At 38.2% G+C, this 21,834-nt stretch overlaps 1 protein-coding gene across 3 annotated transcripts in view; it reads left to right on the plus strand.

Moving 5' to 3' along the window:
- ATF2 (activating transcription factor 2) overlaps window positions 1–21,834 on the plus strand; it is an 80,859-nt gene that overhangs the window by 50,838 nt on the left and 8,187 nt on the right. For all 3 annotated transcript variants that reach the window (XM_019554096.1, XM_019554097.1, XM_019554098.1), the window contains 2 exons: window positions 4,707–4,913; window positions 15,755–15,860. In XM_019554096.1, the coding sequence (XP_019409641.1) occupies window positions 4,707–4,913; window positions 15,755–15,860 (313 nt within the window). The remainder of the gene's footprint in view (window positions 1–4,706; window positions 4,914–15,754; window positions 15,861–21,834) is intronic.

Below are 21,834 nucleotides of genomic sequence, written 5' to 3' on the forward strand. Positions count from 1 at the left end.
TTCCATCTGTACTGGAAGAATTTTGCCAGTATGCTGTAGCAGGATTCTTTTACCAATAAAGTGCTCCAAATGCTAGACATAGTCAAAAATCAGAGTATATGTTACAAACATACTGAAAAAGATGGTGTCACCTGTACTATAATGAACTGAACCTAAATTCTAAACAAGGTTTTTCTCATTTCTGTGGCACAGTGATGTGGAATCTGTGGTATATAGTAAAAATTGTACAGCAAGTTAATATACTTTTGAAAAATATCAGAAAATTCTTAATTTATATTGGTATTACGTTAGACAAATATTTCAGATAACAAACACTGTTCAATTTTTTTCCAAGCATATCGGGTTCCTGCCTAAATTTGCTTTATTTTTGACTTTCATAAGACTAAGACCCTTAACTACATAATTCAGTGAACTGGATCCCCCTGAGTGCAACAAAGGTTGTGAGCTTGTGGGTGCTATTTTTTGTTTTCTGGATGTTGGATGGGAATAGGTTACAAATGGATAAGAGCATTGAGGCAAAATAGGAAAGGGAAACAGGAAATTGGGACTGATTTGGCACCCTTAGTGATTGAACTATTGACTTCCTTTTCTAGTCTGGAAAATCCTTTTGTAGAAAAATCAGTCTGGGTAACTTAAGACCATACAAACATCTATGCTCTCCACCTTCCTGAGGGTACAGGAAGCAATAAGCAGAATGTATCTTTTTTTCTTTTTACTTGTGTATGATGATGACCTTCTTTGTGAGTCAGGGTATACTAAAAAAATAATAAATTGCAGACTGGGCTTGTGAGCAGTTCACTCCTGAGCTATGTAGGAATTCTTTTTTCCTGTAGCCCCACTGTCCTTAAAATTACATAATTTGTATATCCCTTTTGTTTGTTTCTCCAGCTGTGGATTTCTGTTAATGGAAAACCTAGTGTGAAACAGCTTTCCTAAAATATTACTCAGGAGTTTACAAACTCTAGCTTACAGAGTTAAAATTTCAAAGAAGACGGGTCTAGAATGACTCTGTTGTGGCCTGAGAATAAAACTTTGGCTCTGTAGTACCAGGCTGAAGCCTTCACATTTTACATTCTTTGAACAGTGACATCACATAGTAGTTTTCTTGAGGATACTCAGAGTAAAGCTCTGAGCAACACCTCCTTTGAAGGGTTTACGCAACAATTGTTGGGGACTAAGGCCCCCTTTACATGTTACAGGTATTGTGCAATTAACTGGTTAATTCTGCAGTTACCTGAAGACCAGCTACATGTGCATAGTAATTGTCACACAGTAAAAACCTATACTTTATAGCTTGTTGGAGTCTGGGATCAGGCTCCCCCTGCACTGGCAATGAGGTGTGATGGATTTTAATGCGTAATCTCACAACTGCGCCTCGTGCCACGCATGTGTGGTATGGCAGGAGGAACTATTGTGTGAATCATGCATTAGATCCCATTGTGCCTTTCCCTGTAGATATAGAAAGGGCCTAAGAATAACAGTCTTCCCCTGCAGTGTTCTTGGAGGCTTTTTTTTTAAGGCAGCTGACAAATTGTCCTAAAGATTTTATCTTACCTTAGTTGTGTGGCATCTTAGCTTTGAGAATTCTTAGTTTTTAAAGCCCATGAGGAGTATATCAGGGAAATTTCTCACCTTAATACTTAGCTTTTTAATGGCCATTTGCTTGGCCAGGAAATGGAGGAAACTTCACGTTCTTTCATGCAGGATATCCTTACCTGGTTTTTTTCGGAACAAGAGAATAAATACAAGTCAGAATGTAAAATGCAAAATGTAACTCCCTTCCATCTCTGTCTTCAGTCAACAGTGAGTTCAGTTAATTGCAGTTACAAATGATAGCATTTAGACCTTGATTTGCCAGTGAAATCAAGTAGTAAGATTCAAATGGTATAATTTATGCTTATAATTGTTTGGTGTAAAAATAGGGGTTTTTTTAATTGGCCAAGTGTTCCTGAATTCATTTGAAGAGGTAGTTTCTCTTTTCCATACAAGTTGAAAATGTGTTGTCTCTGTGTTCTGTCAGGCCTGGTGAAATTGCCTGGAAGAAAATATTTTCATATGTTCTGTATAACAAAGTGTTCACATTCCCTATCTGAGGAGATATTTGGATAGTAGAACCCCATTTTTTTATTTTTGTGAGGTACCAAAAATATATATATGATGGTATTTAAAACTTAGGAATCTTGGCCAAGATTTACAGAGTCCTAAATCCACATTTAGTACCTTTTGTAAGACTCACAGAAACTTATTTTGAAGTTATTTTAGAAAAGCTATTTTTAAAAACTCCTGCTGATTTTGTGGCTTTATTAAGCAAAGTATGTTGCATAGGATAAAAAGGGCAAAGGTTCCCCTTAGCCTGGATGCCCATTTGGCTAGTATGGTTAACGTACAACAGTTTCTATAGCCAACACGCACAAAGGAGTGATGTGGCTAACGTGATATTCAGTCACCTTTGACCCCTGGGCTGAATGACCAGGAAGGTGCCAGGACAAATAGGTTGTCTGCATTTATCAGAGGATGCTTTGGGATAAAGTTGACTATAACTGCACGAATATGATCTATACACTGGTGTATAGTTACTCTTGACTTTCTGTAAGCTAACTTTACCCTAGAGTAGAGTAACTTACAGTGACATACATCATGTGTCTCTTCCCCATATACACTAATGTGTGCCCACACCTATGCTTATATTATTAATCCTTATGCAACATTTTGTGCAGATGTTACTCTCAGAAGCCAGATCTGTATTTTCTTCTAGGTGGGCAGTCCTGTAAACACAAATGTAAAAGATCCCAATGTGTAAGCAGTATAGAGAAATATTTGCAAAATGATAAATTCTTAACTATCAGTTTAACTTCTCAAAGTCCCTTTTTATCAGTCTAGAAGTCATACCCAGAGCTCTTGGACTTTGACTTGATTTTCAAATTAATAAAAATAAAAATATTATTGAATGGGAAGACTGAGCATCCACATCCCATTATGAGGAGAATTGATTCAAGGAGCATTTTTATTTTCTTTATCAGATGACAGGACTTTAATCCAAGGTATTGTCACTGTAATGCAATTGTCCCTCTGTTAGGGGACTATATATTGCCCTTGAGGGGAGTGGTCTATGATCTAATAGAAGATTTTAATTTCTAACTATTTGATCCTGTCTTTGGATTGGCATAGTTCCTTGGTTTAATAACTATCAGTGCTTAGTTGAGATCATTTGACAAACATCTGGGCATATATAGTAAATCAGTAATTGGGCATAAATTATGCTCTCAGCAACCAAACAGTTAAAAGCCTTTGAGGTGATAAAAAGAAACTATATGGAGTTATTGTCTCTCAAATTTCAGTTTTAAAAGTAATTTTGAATAATACCTATATATAATTGGTGAGTCTGATATTGGCAACAGAATGGTTAAGATAATTTTTAAAACACCTTTGCTTCCAGGCCTACTCATCATATTTACCTACATACCACACACACCTTTTCCCCAGAAAAAAGCCCTCCGAAATTGGGGGAGAGCATGTGCTGAGCGAGGAAACTGATTTTCTACTGGGACTGAAGCATGTAATGACTACCATGGGCTGTGTTTCTTTCCCAGTGCAAGAGGGAGGGGCAAGGTGCACCCTTTAGGACCACAGTTACCGTATATCATAGTATATAAGCCAAACCCATATTTCTGATCAAAAAAGTTAGGATTTTTGTAGATCCAATGTATTGGTTGACCCACATTTTATAACGATCCATTTGTAAAAAATTCCATGTACAGTAAGTATTCTCTTGTAGCGGGAAGAATTCAGAATGAACAATTGCCCCCATGATTGCTTCTGACAATGGTTGTGCCAACTACCTCAAGTGACAGGTTATGTGCAATGAACAATTTCCCAAGTACAATTTAAAATCTATCAGTCCTTTTCATCATCAGAAGTGTCGTCCCCAAACAGTTCCATCCAATCATCCAAATGATTAATTGATCATCATATGGATCCTTGACATTGGAAGTTTCAGTTTATATCAGAAGTTTCACGTAATTAGTGTGATCATGCCTGTTTCAAAGGCAAACAAAATTTGAAACACAATATTTTTTTATTTCAAAGTATTGATGCAGTGTATAAGTTGAGGTGGACATTTAAGGGTACATATCTTGGCTTCAAACTTTGACTTGTACATCATGAAATATGGTAGTTTTAGTCCTGTTATGTCTGCTGAGCAATAGAACTGTAGTTGTGAAGCTGCAGCCAGAATTGGAGTGATGCTGAGTGTGGGTGCTGCCACCCATTCAGCCATGTTGAGCCCATGCTGTAGTAGTTAAGATTCTGGAGGGTGGGGAAATATTTCTTCCTTCTTCCCTCCCTAGACAAGTTGTGTGAATTATTTGGGAGGATGGGGTATGTGAGTAAACAGAGTATGTCAAATACCAAAATGTAGCGATATTTTGGAGCCCTTTAATCATGGTTAAAGTATTGACAGAACTTTAATGCAGCAAATAGTAAGCAAAACCGTACTGAAAACTAATAAACCATAGATGTACATTTAATTGATGTAATCATTTTCTTTAGTGGAAAGACCTGAAATACTTGAATGTTTGACCAGAATAATTATGACCATTCTTCTATCCATATATGCCTGTGTGTATGCATGTATATAATAAACTCTTAGATTAGAGTTGCTGTTTTGTTTCACTGGACACGGTGATTTCTTTTTTAACTATCTTCAGGCATCCCCAGTTCAGCCCACACCACAAACCCAAAATACAGGTGGCCGTCGAAGAAGAGCAGCAAATGAAGATCCTGATGAGAAAAGAAGAAAGTTTTTAGAAAGAAACCGTGCTGCTGCTTCAAGATGTCGACAAAAAAGAAAAGTCTGGGTGCAGTCGCTAGAGAAAAAAGCAGAAGACTTAAGCTCCCTGAATGGCCAATTACAGGTACTGTCTTTTCCGTATTTTTGTTTAATAATCTAGAATCATGGAGCACACATGCTGTAAGGGGTTTAAAATATGAATAGTTTTCTAAAAGACAGTTGAATAGATAAGTTAGGAATTTAACATTAAAAGTGTTTATAGTTTAGGTATATTAAGAATGTAAGGGAACATAACTTCTAGGATTTGGGAAATTTGGGATCTTGCCCACTTGGCCTCATTCATGCTGTATGTGAGAAAATAAGGTATTTCTATTTATAAACTTGCTGTTATCTGTTTTTACAGCATTTATGTGAGGTGCTATATATTTTCCAGGCATCACTGTATTATAGGATACTGAAGTGCAAGACTGTTACTGTATTAAATAAACATTTGTAGAGTGGTGATTGATTGGGGGAGACACTAGTACAATTGTATTCATATACTGTTTGGATTGTGATATAATGAATGTTTCTTGAAGCTGGATGACAACTTTGCATCCTTTGCTCAAGTATAAATTTCCTGTGTGCAATAGACTTAGATCTTAGGAGACACCAAGAAGCCTTGAAGATGAGGAGGTATAGTTAGTTTAATACTCTGTAGCTTTGGACTTGACATCTCTAACCAAACCTTTTCCCCACGGGGCCAAACCACACACCCTCCTTCACAGCTGGTTAAGGGCTGTCCCATTTTAAATGGTGTTGAGGTTATGACATAAACTGAGAGCAAGGCACATTGGACTGAAGTGTCATGGGTGAAGCTTTATCTTGAACTTAGAAATATCTTGCTTTCATTAAGTTCTGTTGTAATTTCATTTCATTTTTAACTGTACTTTTTTTCCTTTAAAGCTAAGGTAGTGATCATGAAAGGTGCCAAATTGGCGTCAGTGGAAACTGAAGCCCTCATTTTATCTACAAAGCAAGTGCAGCATAGGTAGTGCCAGTGTAGATTTTGCCACACTGCCCTATCAGGGTGCTTCAACAGTATTCCTATGGACCATGTAGTATGAAAGGATAGCCCATGAGCAGTTACCCATCAGTCTTTTTCCTTGTGCTGAGATGATCAAGAAATGCTAATTAATGCCTGACTGTGATGTGGAACTCCATCAGCAAGCAAGTGGAGTGAAAAACTATCAATTCATTTAACTTCCAGTCATGTAGTTGGTGGTGCTGGCATTTTGTTACCACTGTGAGCCAAAGGCTTGCACTCGCCCACTTGAATCATTTACTTCTTTTTAATAGCAGTTGAAATAATGTTTAAAAATTTATAAATAAAATAAGTGTATATAAATAAAATAATAGACATTATCAACATTTCCCATCAAAATATTGTAGAAAAAATTTTACATTGCAATTTTTTCATTGGAGAGTATCATAAATTATTTATTCTATACAAAATAAAACAGAATTGCAATAAGATATAGGAAACAAAGTGAATTTGCCAAAAAAAGTAAGGATCAGAGCCTCAACTCATGCAAATCAGCATAACTTTATTGAAACCTGAATCTAAATGTTTTGACATCCCAGTTTCTAAATGAAACTTGGGAGCAGCATTTCATTAAAAAAAAAAAAAAGCTGGAAAGGACCTCAGGAGATCATCTAGTCCAATGGCACTCAAAAGTTTTCAGCCAGATAAGCAGTCCCAAGTCCATTTTTGGCCCTGATCCAGTATGTGGTGTTGTTTCTATGTGGCTTCATTGTGCTCCAGCTTGATCCAGCTGCATGACAGCCTGATCCCTCTGAGCAGGGCCAATCCAGTCTTGTGGGGCTTGGAAATTTGGTGACGGGACTGGTGGCAGCTAAAATGGGGAGACTTGTGGGCCAAATGACATGGCTGTGCAGGCCAGGGCATTGAGTACCCCTGATCTAGTCCATCCATATGCTCTGGTAAGGATCATCCCTGTTTACCTTACCCAAGCAAAGTGTTTGTTTAACCTGCCCTTGAAAAACTTGATGATGGAGGGATGATTTAGACAGGGATGATCCTCATTAGAGCATGGGAATGGAATAGATCAGGGGACCCCTGGCCTGCAGAGCCATGCCATGTATCCAGCCCACAGGTTTCCCCATTTTAATTGCCACTGGTCCCATCATCAAATTGCCTCTTTAGGTAATCTGTTCTGAACTTAATCATGCTCATCATTAGATAATTTTTTCTAATGTCCAACCTACGTGTACCCATTACTTTTTGTCCTGTCCCTTGTAGACACAGAGAATAATTGATTGCCATCTTGATAACAACTCTTTTTTGTATTTGAAGACTGTTATCAAATCTGTTTGGTCTTCATATGTATTAGATTGATCTTATGATGAACTAATTTTCAAGAAAAACTGTAAGATACAAGAGAAGAGGAAGAAAAGAAAAATAACAGGCAAAACATTTTTAAAAATTAATTATTTGGCCTAAAGATCAGAGTTGAGTGTGTTTTTCAGTAACCCAATAGAAAAATCAGGAAAAAATTCTGTTGAAGTCAAGCTGAATAATTTTTGGAGTTTTTGTTTTGGTTGGGGGGGGGGGGGCAGTTTAAAGCAGTGGTGCTTAACCTTCTCATCCAGCATGCCAGATGGGCAGTGCCCGGTCTGTGGGCCAAATCCTTCTGGTGGATCCAATCTGCCACCTTGAGCATGCACAAAGGGACCCATCTGGCTGTGTGGAAGGGGGTTAAGAAGGAGGGACAACCCAGCCTCTCTCCAGCTGCGCTGGGGAAGGGGCCTTGGCCTAGTCCCAGTATGGTCATATGGGGGAATGACCCCACCCCAATCCCGCCCTGTAGGAAAGGCAGCATTGCCCAGTTCCTAACCTCACCAGGTAGGGAGGAGGGGGATGTGTGTGACCCAGCCCTGCAAGGAGGAATGGACTATGGCCTGACCACAAGCGGAGGTGGAAATGACCCAGTCCCAACCGGGCCAGGTGGAGGGAAGGGGGAGTGGTCCAGCCCTGTGGGGTCAGGGAGAAGGGGGCCTGGGTCAGCCCTTAACCAGCTGTGAAGGAGGGTGTGTGGTTTGGCCCCGTGGGGAGAATGTTTGGTTAGAGATGTCAAGTCCAAGGCTACAGAGTATTAAACTAACTATACCTCCTCATCTTCAAGGCTTCTTGGTGTCTCCTAAGATCTAAGTCTATTGCACACAGGAAATTTATACTTGAGCAAAGGATGCAAAGTTGTCATCCAGCTTCGAGAAACATTCATTATATCACAATCCAAACAGTATATGAATACAATTGTACTAGTGTCTCCCCCAGTCAATCACCACTCTATAAATGTTTCTTTAATACAGTAACAGTCTTGCACTTCAGTATCCTATAATACAGCGATGCCTGGAAAATATATAGCACCTCACATAAATGCTATAAAAACAGATAACAGCAAGTTTATAAATAGAAATACTGTATTTTCTCACATACAGCATGTACCTTTTCCCTCGAAATTAGGATGCTTGTATTAAGCGAGGGAGCTGATGGTTTGACCAGGGTAAATAGAAACACCCTGCTTTGATTCCTGTCCCACAGTGTAACAGTTATTGCATTATTTCTCAGGGAGCTGAGAGAATCAGCTGACTTAATGGGTTATTGTTCTTCACTCCTCAGGTGTTAATGATCATCTCTCCTTTTTAGCTGTCTTGAAGTTCTACTAATCAAGTTAAATTTTCTTAGGGCAAGTTTGCTGTCTGGTAGCTGGTCCTGGTTTGTTTCCTCCTACCTCACAGTTTTGGAGACTTTTTAGCTCTTTTCAGAATCATAGATCCACCCATGGAGACTGGTCTTAAGCAGCAGGTAGATTTTGAGCTTTAGTTCAGTAGGAATAGAAGGGTAAGTCAGGGAAGATTAGCTTCTGTCCCTGCTTTCTTTTATCATGTGGCTGATGTAGATACAGAACAGCAACTATAATTTTACATTAAAGTGGTCCCTGCTTCATGCAGCCATAAGTCTGGAAAAAACCTTTTTATTTCAGTCTACCTTTCAAAAAGGTACAAAAGTAATTTACAGTGTTTAGTAAATTAGTATATTCCAGAACATGTTGTATAAGAGAAAATACAGTATATTTTTTTAACTTGACAGACTTTTTCATTGCTGGCTATAAGTTCTAATCATGATTTAATTGATTAATGTTGTAATTAGGGATGTAAATACTTATTAAAAGTACTTGTTTAATTTCCTCTAACTTATCTATTAAACGATTAACTGATAACACAGCAGCTTGGACACAGCTGCTCCTAGGAGCTGCTCCAGGCTCCCAGAGCCCTTTGCCTGGGGAATGGGGAGAGGAGGCAAGCACAGCCAAACAACATATTCCACATGAAGCCCAGTGCTGGGAGGGAGGGAAAACCAGTGAAAAAGCAGTGAATTGCTTAACTGATGAGTCATTAGGCTGCTTACTGCATTTCTCTTTGGCTACCGGTAGTAGACCCCCTTACCCCTCCCTCTGCCCTTCTCCTCACTTCTCCCTCCCTCTCTCCTTCCTGCCCTGTCTTCTGGTACTGCCATGTGGCTTCCACTCCCCTCTTCCCTGCCAGACTGTGCCCATTCTGAACTGGTAAGATAACTCATTATCATTGCTGTTATTGGTTAAACGATTAATCGTTTAATCTTTCACATCCTTAATTAATACGTATAACAACTGATATCAGATCAAACTTCTTTGAAGTGTACTGAAATTTAAAATATATAGCATTGGTACTGGCCCGATTTTCAGTTTTTTAAAGCTGTTTTCAAGATATGCATGAATTGATTAAATCCAAAAATATCTCTTTCACTGCCATTCTCCTGTATCTGAAAACAGGGTCAATGATATCGTCATGAACAAATTGTAAGATTTCTCTCTGAATCATATGCTATTAGTAGAATAAAACTTCATTAAATGTTATACTTAACCATAAAATTAGAACAGTTTTCAGGATACCTGAATAAAAAATTATGCTGCCATACTAAGATTATTTTTGCCCTTATCGAATAGTAAAAATTTCTACTTACCAGCCTCAGCTTAAATACTTGTAGCTGCTAAAAATCAGGGTGGAAGCTATTTTGAAGAAAGAATTGTTGGCATTTGCAAGACTCCACAATCTTTTTGTAAAAGGAGACTCAAAGATTCTTTAATTCCCTACTTCTGTTTTTTTCAAAATGCAGCTTGTTTCTTGAAGTAAAAGTAAGATGATGCAGAATCCAACCAGGTCACCAGTGAAATGGAATGTTATGTTTTCCAAAAGTATATGAGTGATTTAACTTGTGCTAGTAGTTTAGTTAGACTGTTAATGAGCGTAAAGTCACTCATGTGACTTATTTTCTCATTTTTATATTTGACTCTGAGGGCCATAGACGTTGGTCTTTCTTTATTGTTTTTCACCGGAATAAAGCTGATAGCTTCCAGATTCTCAAGAGTTAATACAGTAATGGTGAATTCAAGGGAAAGAAATTTCTTTCAGTCTGCCAAAAGCAAAACCGTTAACTGTGAAGAACAGAATGACTTGTAAAGAAAATTGAATGTCAGAGAAATAATTAAACTGTACTTTATGTGAAAACATTAATCAATCTTGCATTTCCATAATAATTCTTCATTTGACAGGCTAACATAGCTGATCAGCATAGTGGGCAGTAATGACCCATGATCACTTACATTATATTTAATGTTTGGAGCTTTGCCTTAGCATGTTTTTACAGACTACATGCTAGGGTTTAATAGTTCATATTTTGTTTAATACCTAAATGCCCTACTCAGCTGAATTTATTGTAAGATGTCATTAGTTTGTTTCTAGAGATAGGTAGAATATAAGCACCTAAAGTTGAATAGTTTTACAAAAGCAGTCATTTTTAACAAACTTAATAAGCAGCTGTCCTAGTTTCTTTCTATGTTGTTGGCGTTTAAGAGTAAGAATGGTATAACAGTACATGAAAAACCAGGAATGGATATTCTTCCTGACATATTTAATATGTATTTTCCCCCGTAACTCTTACTTGTCTTCCCCATAGACAAAATGCCAATTCAAGAAAGATCTGTTTTGAACTTGTGTGTAGCAATTGCAACGTGTCAATAACATTAAACATTTTCAGTTAGATGGGGAACGTGTCCTTTACTGCAAGCTTTTCTACATTAGCTGTTTCACACTTACAATATTTCATGTGAAATAAAAAATAAAATTTTCATTTTTGCTTTTCTGCACTATGCTTGGTTTAGGATCTCAAATTTCATAAACAAACTTTAGCTATTGACTCTATTCTTTACAGAAGTACTGCATAAAGTTGTATCTCTGTGTCTGTAAAATATATTCTGTTTCACATGACCTATTTGAGCAGTGTATAGAATTGCTGCAGTGACTGCTGAGTATTTCTTTTCAGGTCCTTTCACTGCTAGCAAGTAGTGATATACCAGAGTACATTACACTGTGCTATTGTTAGGTATTTTAGAGGCCTTGTTTGGGCCCACATGTTTTAGCAGCCTTAGAAATGTGTGTTGGGAGAGAGATTGTGGAGTCTTTGCAAACAGTGTAATTTAATCCATGAGGGTCACTTTTGTAGAGGAATCATAGTCTCATTTGCAGGAAAAGGCAAAAGTTGTTGCTTCCAATGACACTCAGTTATCAACGATCAGTAGTTAACCATTTGTCTGACAGCAGCATAAGCTGATTGAGAAAGTAAGCCACAGAAAGACTGCAAGTTTGGTAAAAGTCCTTTCCTGTACCCGAGAAGCTTGCTGCACTTTCTTACCCACTTATCTTTATGTAGGGTGTTTTCTTCATGATTCCCTATATTGTATTTTCTTCTGAATGATTTCCTTTTTAGGGTGGCTACAGTAGACGTACATTGTCTGACCCACTACCCTAACATTAAACAAGAAGGTTCTGATCCATTCCTTATTTTCTCTCCAACTTCATACCCATAGTTTGTATCCAGCCAGAACTAGGTAAGCTCTATGAGGGGGAAAAAATCACACACTGAATCCAGTACATTGCAATGAGGGATTGGTAGAAGAATGAGCCTCTTCAGGCAAGGGGGTAGAGGTACACTGGAAGCAGCTTTTGAGAAATACAGATTTATGTTTTTATCCTTAATTCTGCTTTGGTAATATATTTTTAAATCTCTGACTTCAGAAAATTTGTTTCCTTATTATTAGGAAATGCACAAGATGTATTTATTTCCTACTTGTGTCTAACCAAATATTTGATGTTGTAAAGTATTTATAAGCCCATTTAATGTTGTGACAAATTGCTTGCACTAATCTCAGAGATCACAGAGATCGAAATGGTGTTTGTCCCACTTGCAGTAATCCTTTGATTTTTCTAAAAGGAGACTACTTATTAACATATTAGAAGGGGAGCAGTTTCACATGCATAGCAAGAGAGTGCCAGTCAGGTAGAAAGTGGGACCTGTAAAGGCTGGTTTCTAGAATTAATATCCAGATAATGGATATTTCTCCTGTGTCATTAGTCTCCATGATGTATACCAGGTATGTCAAACTCATCCAGCCAAGGATTACAGGGCTCATCTGTGGGGTGGATTGGGATTAACCTGCTGTGCCCCATACAGCAACTGCAGTGCTGGGTCCAGGCCACATGCAGCTTACACCAGCCCCACACAGCAGCTTCCACTGCATATGGTATGTGGACTGAACTCATTGCTGTATACAGCACAGGGGTCAGTCGGAGGTATGCACTTCATGCAATACCTTGCCAGAGTGGCCCTGTGCACTGGCTCCTGGGCCAGTTTGGATCAGGCCCCAGGCCAGCCATGTGTACTGGATCCAGTGTGCAGGGTTGGTATGACAAGGTACAACATGCAGCCTGTGCCCCAAACTGAGTTGTATGCAGTGCCAGATCCAGCCCACACACTGTGTACAAAGCAATCCCCAGTACCAGTCCATGCCGTACTCAGTGCACAGGCTGGACCAGCCACACATGGCACAGAGAACCAGCCCACAGCACCTGGTATGTGCAGCACTGCACTTGATAGGCCTTGCACGCTGGTTTGGCATAGCCCAATCCAGACCAGCCACAGAGCCAGTGCGCAGGGCCAGTGAGGCACGAACAGTGCATGCAGCACACACCCCTTACCAACCCACTGTGCTGCATGCAGCACTGGGTCCAGCCTGTGTACTACATGTAGCATGCAGGGCCGGTGTTGTCATGCACCCCATAAGGCACATGGGGTTAGTCCAGAGACCAAGGGGCTGGATCATACAGCTCCACGGACCAGATCCAGCCCATGGGCCATATGTTTGACATCTATGCTGTATACAATATAGGTAGTTTATTGCCATTTGTAGCTGGTGGTATCTGCACATTGCCTCTCTTGAAGACAATACTACTTGTAGTTAAATAATCAACAGTGATTGGACTTCCACGGGGGTTGGGGGGGGAGGGGAGGTTATGCTTAGTAGAAAAAAGTGATGTTTCAGTTGTCATTGTCAAATCTGATAAAATGTATCAGATTTCAATTACTTTTTATGTTTTGTTAGAAAAGAATGAAAAATCTTTAAGATACAACTCCATGGGATTGATCTGTTTTTATCAGCCATTATTTTTATACACGGTCCATGGGTAATTGTGCTGGTAATTGACCACCTTGTCTTATGCATCTCATTAGATTATAAAACTTTCTCAATTAATTTTCCTAAAATTGAAAATGACAGAGAGGAAGAAGCTGTGGATGAAATCAAGGAATCCAAGCTGCAAATTCAACCTACATCTAAACTGCTGTGGCCTGTTGAGAATATCCTCTGGAATTAAAATATATTTCTGCTAAAACAGGAACGAAACCATTAAGAAAATATGTTCTTGAGCTCCTTGTTGTGGCTGCAGCAACTGCAAAGTAGCTCACACTATTCGCAAAGCTATATCAATATTTTTATTCCAGTTCAGGAAAAAATAAACAATTTACTATTAAAAACTCTGTTAAATCTGTCAAAAATTTCAAATTACCTAGGGTGGTTTCCTGGAGTTTATATGTTTGGCAGCCCAGGGTTCCGTGCACCAGGTTCCTTAACAGCTACTTTGGTTGGCTCACAGGCACCCAAAAGCATGGGACTCTTGAGACCCTAGGCAGGGAAGATGCTTGCCATAGAATCAGAAGTTTAGTTATAATGTTGACTTGTAATATTGCATTTGTTATGTACAAGGTCAACCAAGCCATCAAAGCAATTTTCTTTTTTTAGTTCTGATTTAGTTCTCTGAAGTGTAGTGTTTCATTTTCAACTCCCAGAGTGATCATTTGAAATTCTTGTTTTGCTGTTTTTATGTAAGGGAAATCTTTTAGGTCTCATTTGTTTTTATTTTTTTTCTTTTAATTCACTCCTGTAACACTATAGTCACTACTTACCTAAATCATATTGTGATATGTCACATTTATTAAGCTACAATGTCAATAATTTAAAGATTCCATGATTAGAAAAGTTTACTTTTTGCTTAACAAGGTTATTCAGATGTGTTCCTGAATGATATGCGTTGAGTATAAAAAACTAACCCGCCAAAATTTATATCAACAAATTTTAATCAAGTGTGAGAATCACAAAAACCAGTAGATACTTTAGTGGTTTCTAGACGTACAATATTTTTGTAGTGATTTAGATAATGTAAAATGTCACACCATTCTTAGTTTTGATTACTATACAATATAGTGATATTCCATTTTTATAAACTACCTTTTGTTAGTATGTGTCTCAGCACTTTTCAAAAGAGGAAAGTGGCATTAGCCTTCATTTTGCAGATGGGGAATCTGAGGAACAGAGGAGTGAAGTGGCCTTTACAAAATCACCCAGCAGTCTAATAGCTGAACTGGCAATAGCATCCAGGTCCCCTAAGGCCATCCAGAGCTTTGTCCCCTAAACAAGCATTTCTCAAACTCTGGGTTGCAACCCAGAAATGGGTCACAAGAATATGTGAAAGAGTTGTGAACAAACTTTATAAATGGATCAACAGACTTTAAAAAAAATGGATTCTCCTGTAAACCATGGCTTTACCTTTGCAGAGTGTCACAGTTCCAGCATGCATGGGGCTGCTTGGGGTTCCACACATGGGGTGAAGGCAGGACTAGGACCGGGGGGGGGGGTGGCAGCGGCTCAGGAGTAAGGGGCGCTGAGTCGGAACTGGCCATCACCGTTTAAAATTGGGTCCTGGTACAAAAAAGTTAGAGAACCACTGCTTTAAATTACAGTGCCTCTAATTCATATTAGCTGCAATGATTCTGTTTTTTGTATCTGTTATGCTGGGTTTATTCATGGCTATCAAAAAAAATGATCAAAGCAAGGATTTTTGTGGATGATATCTTTTATTGGACCAGGTTGAGAGGGCCTTAGATGAGCTTTCAGGTACCACTGTACTCTTTCTCATTTGCCCTAGACCATCACAACTGCAACATCATCCTAACACTAAATAAAAATGATAAACTGTGAGATGGCTATTGTCCTTTTGTACATTATACAGTGAGACTTCCTTTTTATAGAGTTTAAATATAAATATGTACTCGTCAAAAAATCATTCCATATTCTCTGACTTGCTATTTTGCTCATTGTAGCATCTAATTAACAGTAGGCTTGTTTTGGTTACAAGCCAACCAAGCACTTCTGCAGAAAAATTGTATAATAGCCCTAATCACATGAATTGGATTATATGTAAAACTAGCAGTTTACAAACTGCAGATTATCGTACAATAAAAGAAATGGCATTTCCTTTAAAATAATGTAGAAATGACTGTTTAGCCAACATTTCAGTAAATATTCAAGTCAGAAATAATGATTTTTGCAGTCTACATTCATGGATGTATGTATAGTGTTTTATTTACCCCCAAATGAACAGCTGAAGATCTTGTAAAACTTGAGACTTCTAATGCTTACTGCTGAAATGTAGTTTGATCCTGGTAAAGTGCATAACTTTCTTCTCCTTTAGAATGAAGTCACCCTGCTGAGAAATGAAGTGGCACAGCTGAAACAGCTTCTTCTGGCTCATAAAGATTGCCCTGTAACTGCCATGCAGAAGAAATCTGGCTATCATAGTGAGTAATGTTCCATTACCTATAGCCTCAGGCAACATCAATGAAATACTGCCAAAGTGAACTGAGTGAACATTAAAAATGAGAAGCGCGGTTCTAATATTACTATTAAATGTAAAAAATTCTGGAAGTTTATTGCAAGGCAGGAATGAATGTATGATATTTTCAAACTGTTTTAAGCTTGTGAAACTATTTAAGCTTTTGACTTAAACTTCAAACATTCTGCAGTGTTTTATAGACATTTCCCTTGCTTCAATAAATATGTATGGTAAATAGAAAAGAATCATAAGAAATAATTCTGTACCCACTTTTGTTAAATAGAAGCAATATATTGACATCTCTTTTATGGTTTATCTTATTCTGGTAAGGCAAAGGGTCATTGTTTTTTAGATTTTCATAGACATTGGGGCTGGAAGGGACCTCGGGAGATCATGTTTCTACCATTTCATGATGAGATTACATTTGAGGGTAGTGTCCTCATTTACCAGTACACCCAGGATCAGCCAATCTATTAAAATAATTAGAAGCAGGTTCCTGACTACTGTTTTAACTTGTATATCAATTAGCTGTTTTTATTAAAAAAACTGAAGATGTTTGAATTTTTACAGTACAATTATAATAGCAAGGGACTCACTGAGAATTCACAAATTTAAAAAAAAATCAGGAAAAATATGCAATTTTAAGGAAATTAAGTTTGATATTCACTTTTTCTTTTTCAGCATTTTAAAGGTTAATTGTGTTCTTCTTACTTGTTACTTCATGTTTTGGATATGATGCACAGTACAAGAACCAGCTGCTGCTGTAGAATAAATGGCCAATTTTGTCCATTGTACACAAATTTGTAACAAATAACTGAGCAGGGAATCCATTAGGCAACATTCATAATATATAACCCACAGCTTTCATTTTTATGATTTAGTGATATTTCAGGATATTTGTAAATGTGAAGATTGTTTCTGCCATATGTAGCCACTTCATTTTAATTTGCCAGTGTCAGTAATTCAGGAGAATAAAGGAACATTTTGTATTGCATGCAAACAGATCCTCAGGTGCTTGCGATAAAACTTAATGGCCACCATCTTTACTTGTAGTCATTGTAAGCAGTTTCATCAGAATGGGCAATATTTTTTAATTTAAAAGATTCAGGAGATTTAGCAAGTCTCTATTGCCATATATATTTAGAACACTGATTTTTGTCAGTTTTGAGCTTATAAATCTTGGTCCTTTGATCCCCAGTCATTTTGACAAGATGGAAAATAGCATCTTGGAGTAAATTGGAACCATATAGAAATATGTTTGGGATTTATATTAACAATGATTGCTGCAGGGATGAGGCCATTATGGCTCCCATCTGACAAACAACATAATTTCATGTAGAAGCTACTGGGGGATAACGTTATGCATGCATGTTTTTTTCTAAACAAGCTGGGTTTCTTGAATTTTGATAGCAGGAAGTCATGTATATGTTTGGATTTACAAGAAAAAAATCTTAAACTTACACCTCTTCAAAATAGACTGGCAAATTAATTACAAATTAAGGATTTCTTTATTAAAACACCAAATGTGTTTGTTGCAAATATTTTCTGCCTTGAAAAGGTACAGTAGTATTTCTAATTCACTATAGATCTTGAGGTACTTAGGATTACCTTCATAATAAAAGATGTTGTAGTAAAGCTAATTTACCAAGAAACAACACATAACAGAGTATTTAAGATGTCAACATGCTTATCGATATAAAAAAGAAGCCTGTGTTTTTAAAGAAAATATAAAGAAATGACAAGAAGGAAGATATAAAGAGCTGGTAATTTTTTGTGAAGACCTCTATCATCTTACAAAAACAATATTTATCTACTCTTATGTTTAGTTTAGTGAGTAGTATGTTATGGGAGGAACTTGGTAGATAAAGAACGTATGTATATATCAGAAAAATATAAATACACAAAATGCTTGCTAACTTCTGTATAAGTGTTATGAGTTGGGTACTGTGACAACATTAACCTTCCCAATATTTCTGAGAGGGAAATAATATGATGTTGGAGAAATGGACAGGTTCAGTGACATGTTCAAGGAAGAACCAATTAAGATCAGTTAATATGTTTGCAGTAGTGGTCTGCATAGGACTTATTTGACATGTTATACTAACAGAGGCTTAACTGGGTACTGGGTGGCAGCTGCTTATGGGACAGGGTCAATGGCTGTGCTGCCAGGAATGTGCGGCAGCCAGGCCAGCAGTGCAACTGCTGTGGTTTTTGTGCATGTACGTGCACACGCTTATGTATCTCTCTTGCTCACTTTCTTACATGCACCAGGGTCAGTGCTGTGACTGCTGCCTTGGTCATCCCTGCTTCATTATACTACTGGAAACTAACAAAGTTATGCCTTGTGTTTTAAGAACCATTTAAGAACCAAAGTCCTATGTAGTGTAGAAAAAGCCGGAAGAGATGATTAGAATATTCCTGCAGTGTTAAGTGTTGTACACTGCTGAGATGCAGTTAATTTATACCGTATATTCGTGGCGTTAGCAGTTTAGTCTGCAGCTCATGATACACTCAAAAAAGCACAGGCAACCATTGGCTTTACAGAATATTTTTGTTAGCTGTTGAAGGAACTTTTGAATGCAGGATTCATTTTTGCTTCACACAGAGTAAATAGTTCAAGTACGTAGGTCCCTCTTTTTGTTCTTAAACTATTTCTAGCTAGTATTTTTTATCATTTACTTTAAATAGCCTCAGCCTGCTTTTAGGGAGGGTCCCAAGAAATGATCGTGACTTAAAAACCAGAAAGGCAAAAAGGAAAATTGGTGAATTTCATGAGGCTGGATGGAACAATATCTGAGTAATTACTTGGTTGTAAATCTGGGGTCTTCCCAAGTAAGCATGCTACTGAGCAAGCCCTTATGCAAGGGACAGACATTACACATAAACCAGTTTAAGTGATCAGAAACGGGATTAAAGCTGTAATGGGACAGATGTTCAGTGCACATAAACCAGTTTGAAAACGGCTGAAACTGGTTTGAGATGAACTTGGCTAAATGTAGCATGAGACTTAACTTATTTTGGGTCAAACCAGTGTATGCAATGTCTGTCCCAGACCCCATGCTGGTTTAAGTTAAACTAGATTCCCCCAGCATCCCGGCATGCTCTCTGGGCTGAGTGGGGCTCTCTGCTCCACAGCAGAGCTGGCCCCTTCCCTCTGCTCCCTGGCTGGAGCTCTGGCAGAGACTACAGGCATCTGCCTGGTTTCCCCCTGCTCTCCCCCTCCCCTCCCCACTCCCTGCTAAGCAGGTATTGCCCTGTCCCCTCTGCCTTATGCAGACACCTTTCAGCATTAGCTAGCAAAGCACATGCTGGCTGTGGTCTGTGCTGTGTCAGATGGGACAAAGGCAGAATCAGCAGGTATCTAGTAACGTCCCTCTGTTGTTTTCTTAATGGGGTGATAAACACTTAGTAATTCCCTGCTGGGCTGGTCGGAGGGGGGAACCTCCCCCCACCCCCAATTAAAACGTCCTGCTGGGGCCTGGCTACGGCCCCCTCAGCTCAGCACTGTGGAAGGCAAGAGAGCCCCCCAGCTCTAGCCCGAGTCACTGCAGGCATGTGGCTGCATTTCTGGAATGAAAAGGCAATGTCTATCCACCTCCAAATTGGTTCAAGCTTTGTAGGTTAGAGTAACCTTCAAAGATTGAATCAATTCAGGATCAGGCTTTTTGAATGTCTGTCCCTAGCCTTAAAGACTAAAATTTAGGCTATATCGGAGAAGCTTAAATATTTTCTAGCCACCCCACCTCAGACCTGATTTCAGGAACATGCTTCCAAGTCTTTGCAGTCTTCAGGGTGGGAGGATAGATGTAAAACAGATTGTGAGGAATTGGTGGTCCTATTTATTTTCATAAATTTCGAGAACATTGTATTGCATCTTGCTGAAGACTAAAGTTGGCTCAAGTTAGTTGTAAAGAAGCAATTGTGTAACTGTAGTGGGGTACATCCCTAACCAGTTTCAGATATCTGATCCTTTGTCTGCAGGTTGTTCAAGAAGGGGTCGTCTATTCACTGCCTTTCATCAGTACCCTAGTGACTATATTGGTACATATGGTCTTGCACAGATACTTCCCCACATTTCTATAGTTTTCCTGCACTAGCTGAACTATACCAATATACATAAAGGTCCAACCAAGACCTTAGCATTTGGAAAAGCAGAAGTATTTTTGTTTTTTGGTCATAACACCTTCACGTTTCATCTAGTCCGCAGATTGCATCCCTGAACTGTGACAGCAGGGCACATATAAAGTTAGTTATCCAGTAGAAAGGTGCATCACAATCCAATTCTGGCTCTTGTAAAATCTAGAAAATATTCCATCTCTATTTCCTACTTCTGATTTAAGAAATGAGTTTCCTTTGGTGAAGAGTAATTTTTAGCTGTACTGTATATCCATAGACTAGAATATTTTGTCCTTCCAGAAGCAGGTTTTTAACCCAGTTGTTGGTTATTTGAAATGCTATGCTTGCAAACTTGGACTCTCAAGGAAATTGAACCCTCTGGGAAGCGTCTCATTTCCAGATATTTTCTTTATAGTCTTGCTGAGGATTAAATTACTAGTTGTATGTAAAGTTATCTCATCCTAGTGTTATATCTGTGTATAATATGGAAATTAATACCTGTCTCGAGCTTCTCTTTCCTATCTTTGGCATTAGAAAGTATCTGAATCATATGCTTTCATTTCCGGTTATCATATTTTGTCACCTTGTTTCATTTCTTGTTATCTGATTTGCATATTGGTATCAGTTATTTTCTTTAGCTTTAACTGGCTATTGTACAGTTCTTTTATAAGTGTTCTTATAAAAGTTCTTATATGCTTCTCTTTCATTGAATAATTGGCTTCCCAGTTTTCACCAGATCCAGAATACTGAACACCCCTTTTCTGTGCCAGTGATACTGCTGCTTTCATTCCTGAAATTAATGAGAGTTATGTGTATATAGGGGGTAGCTGTAAAATGGCCTGGGTCTCTCCCTTCTCTTCTAACAGATGAAGAACACCTCCTACCCCTTTGTGTGGTTTGCTGGCTGTTACACCTGCAAAAGACTCTTGCTGCATAATGATAGGAAGGAGGAGATGTTTCTGGAACTGTCAGTGTTTTTGTCAATAGGTGGAGACGTAGTATACAGGAATATCTGTGGGGAGAAGGGGAAAAACTAGCTCCCCTAGTTTTTCATTTAACCTTTTTTTCAATGTTTTATCTTCAAAAATGCAACACAACAAAAACATTCCTTACTTTTGTGGGACAAGCTTTTAACATATTTATGTTTGTCATTTTTATTTCGTTTTATACTAATATAGAGTCTCATATTAGTGGACATGGGGAAGGAAATACCTACAAAGCAATGCAGACTAAACACATGATCATAAACTCTTTTTTTTTTTTCTTGGAAGGTTATATGTCTGTTTAAGGACATGAATGCTTTTCTTCTCGTCTTAAGTTTCTTTATCTTTACGCATTGTATTACCGTGTTGTCTTGAAGCATGTATCAACATTCACTGGTCATGTAGCTGTCCTTCCTATTTTGATGTTTATCTGACTCTTGAAGATTGAAGGATCATTAAAAAAGATAAAAGTGTACATAAAAAGCATATCTAAGCGAGTAGAAGCTTTATTGTCTGTATTCTAAAGGATCAGCCCAGTGCTTCTGGGATAGGGTAGATTCCAGAAGAGGAATTGCTAACTTGTAGGCTGAGGCAGAGTTTCTTTGAAAAATTTGCAAGGCTACCCTCTACTTGCACGTCTGTCTGATCTTACTTTGCTTCTACTGAACCAGCCCTTTGTAGAACTGTTATCTTTCTTGCTTCTATAAACATTTTGTTATGTTCTGGACTTACCTGATTCATTCAGTGAATTCTCTTATCCTTAAAACTTAAGTGTTGTTTGTTATCTATGCTGGGCATGTCTACATGTTCATTAATCTGCATTAAATTTAGTACCTCCAC

Source organism: Crocodylus porosus, unplaced genomic scaffold, assembly GCF_001723895.1.
Source record: "Crocodylus porosus isolate Cpor-Errol unplaced genomic scaffold, CroPor_comp1, whole genome shotgun sequence".
Taxonomy (NCBI): Eukaryota; Metazoa; Chordata; order Crocodylia; family Crocodylidae; genus Crocodylus; species Crocodylus porosus.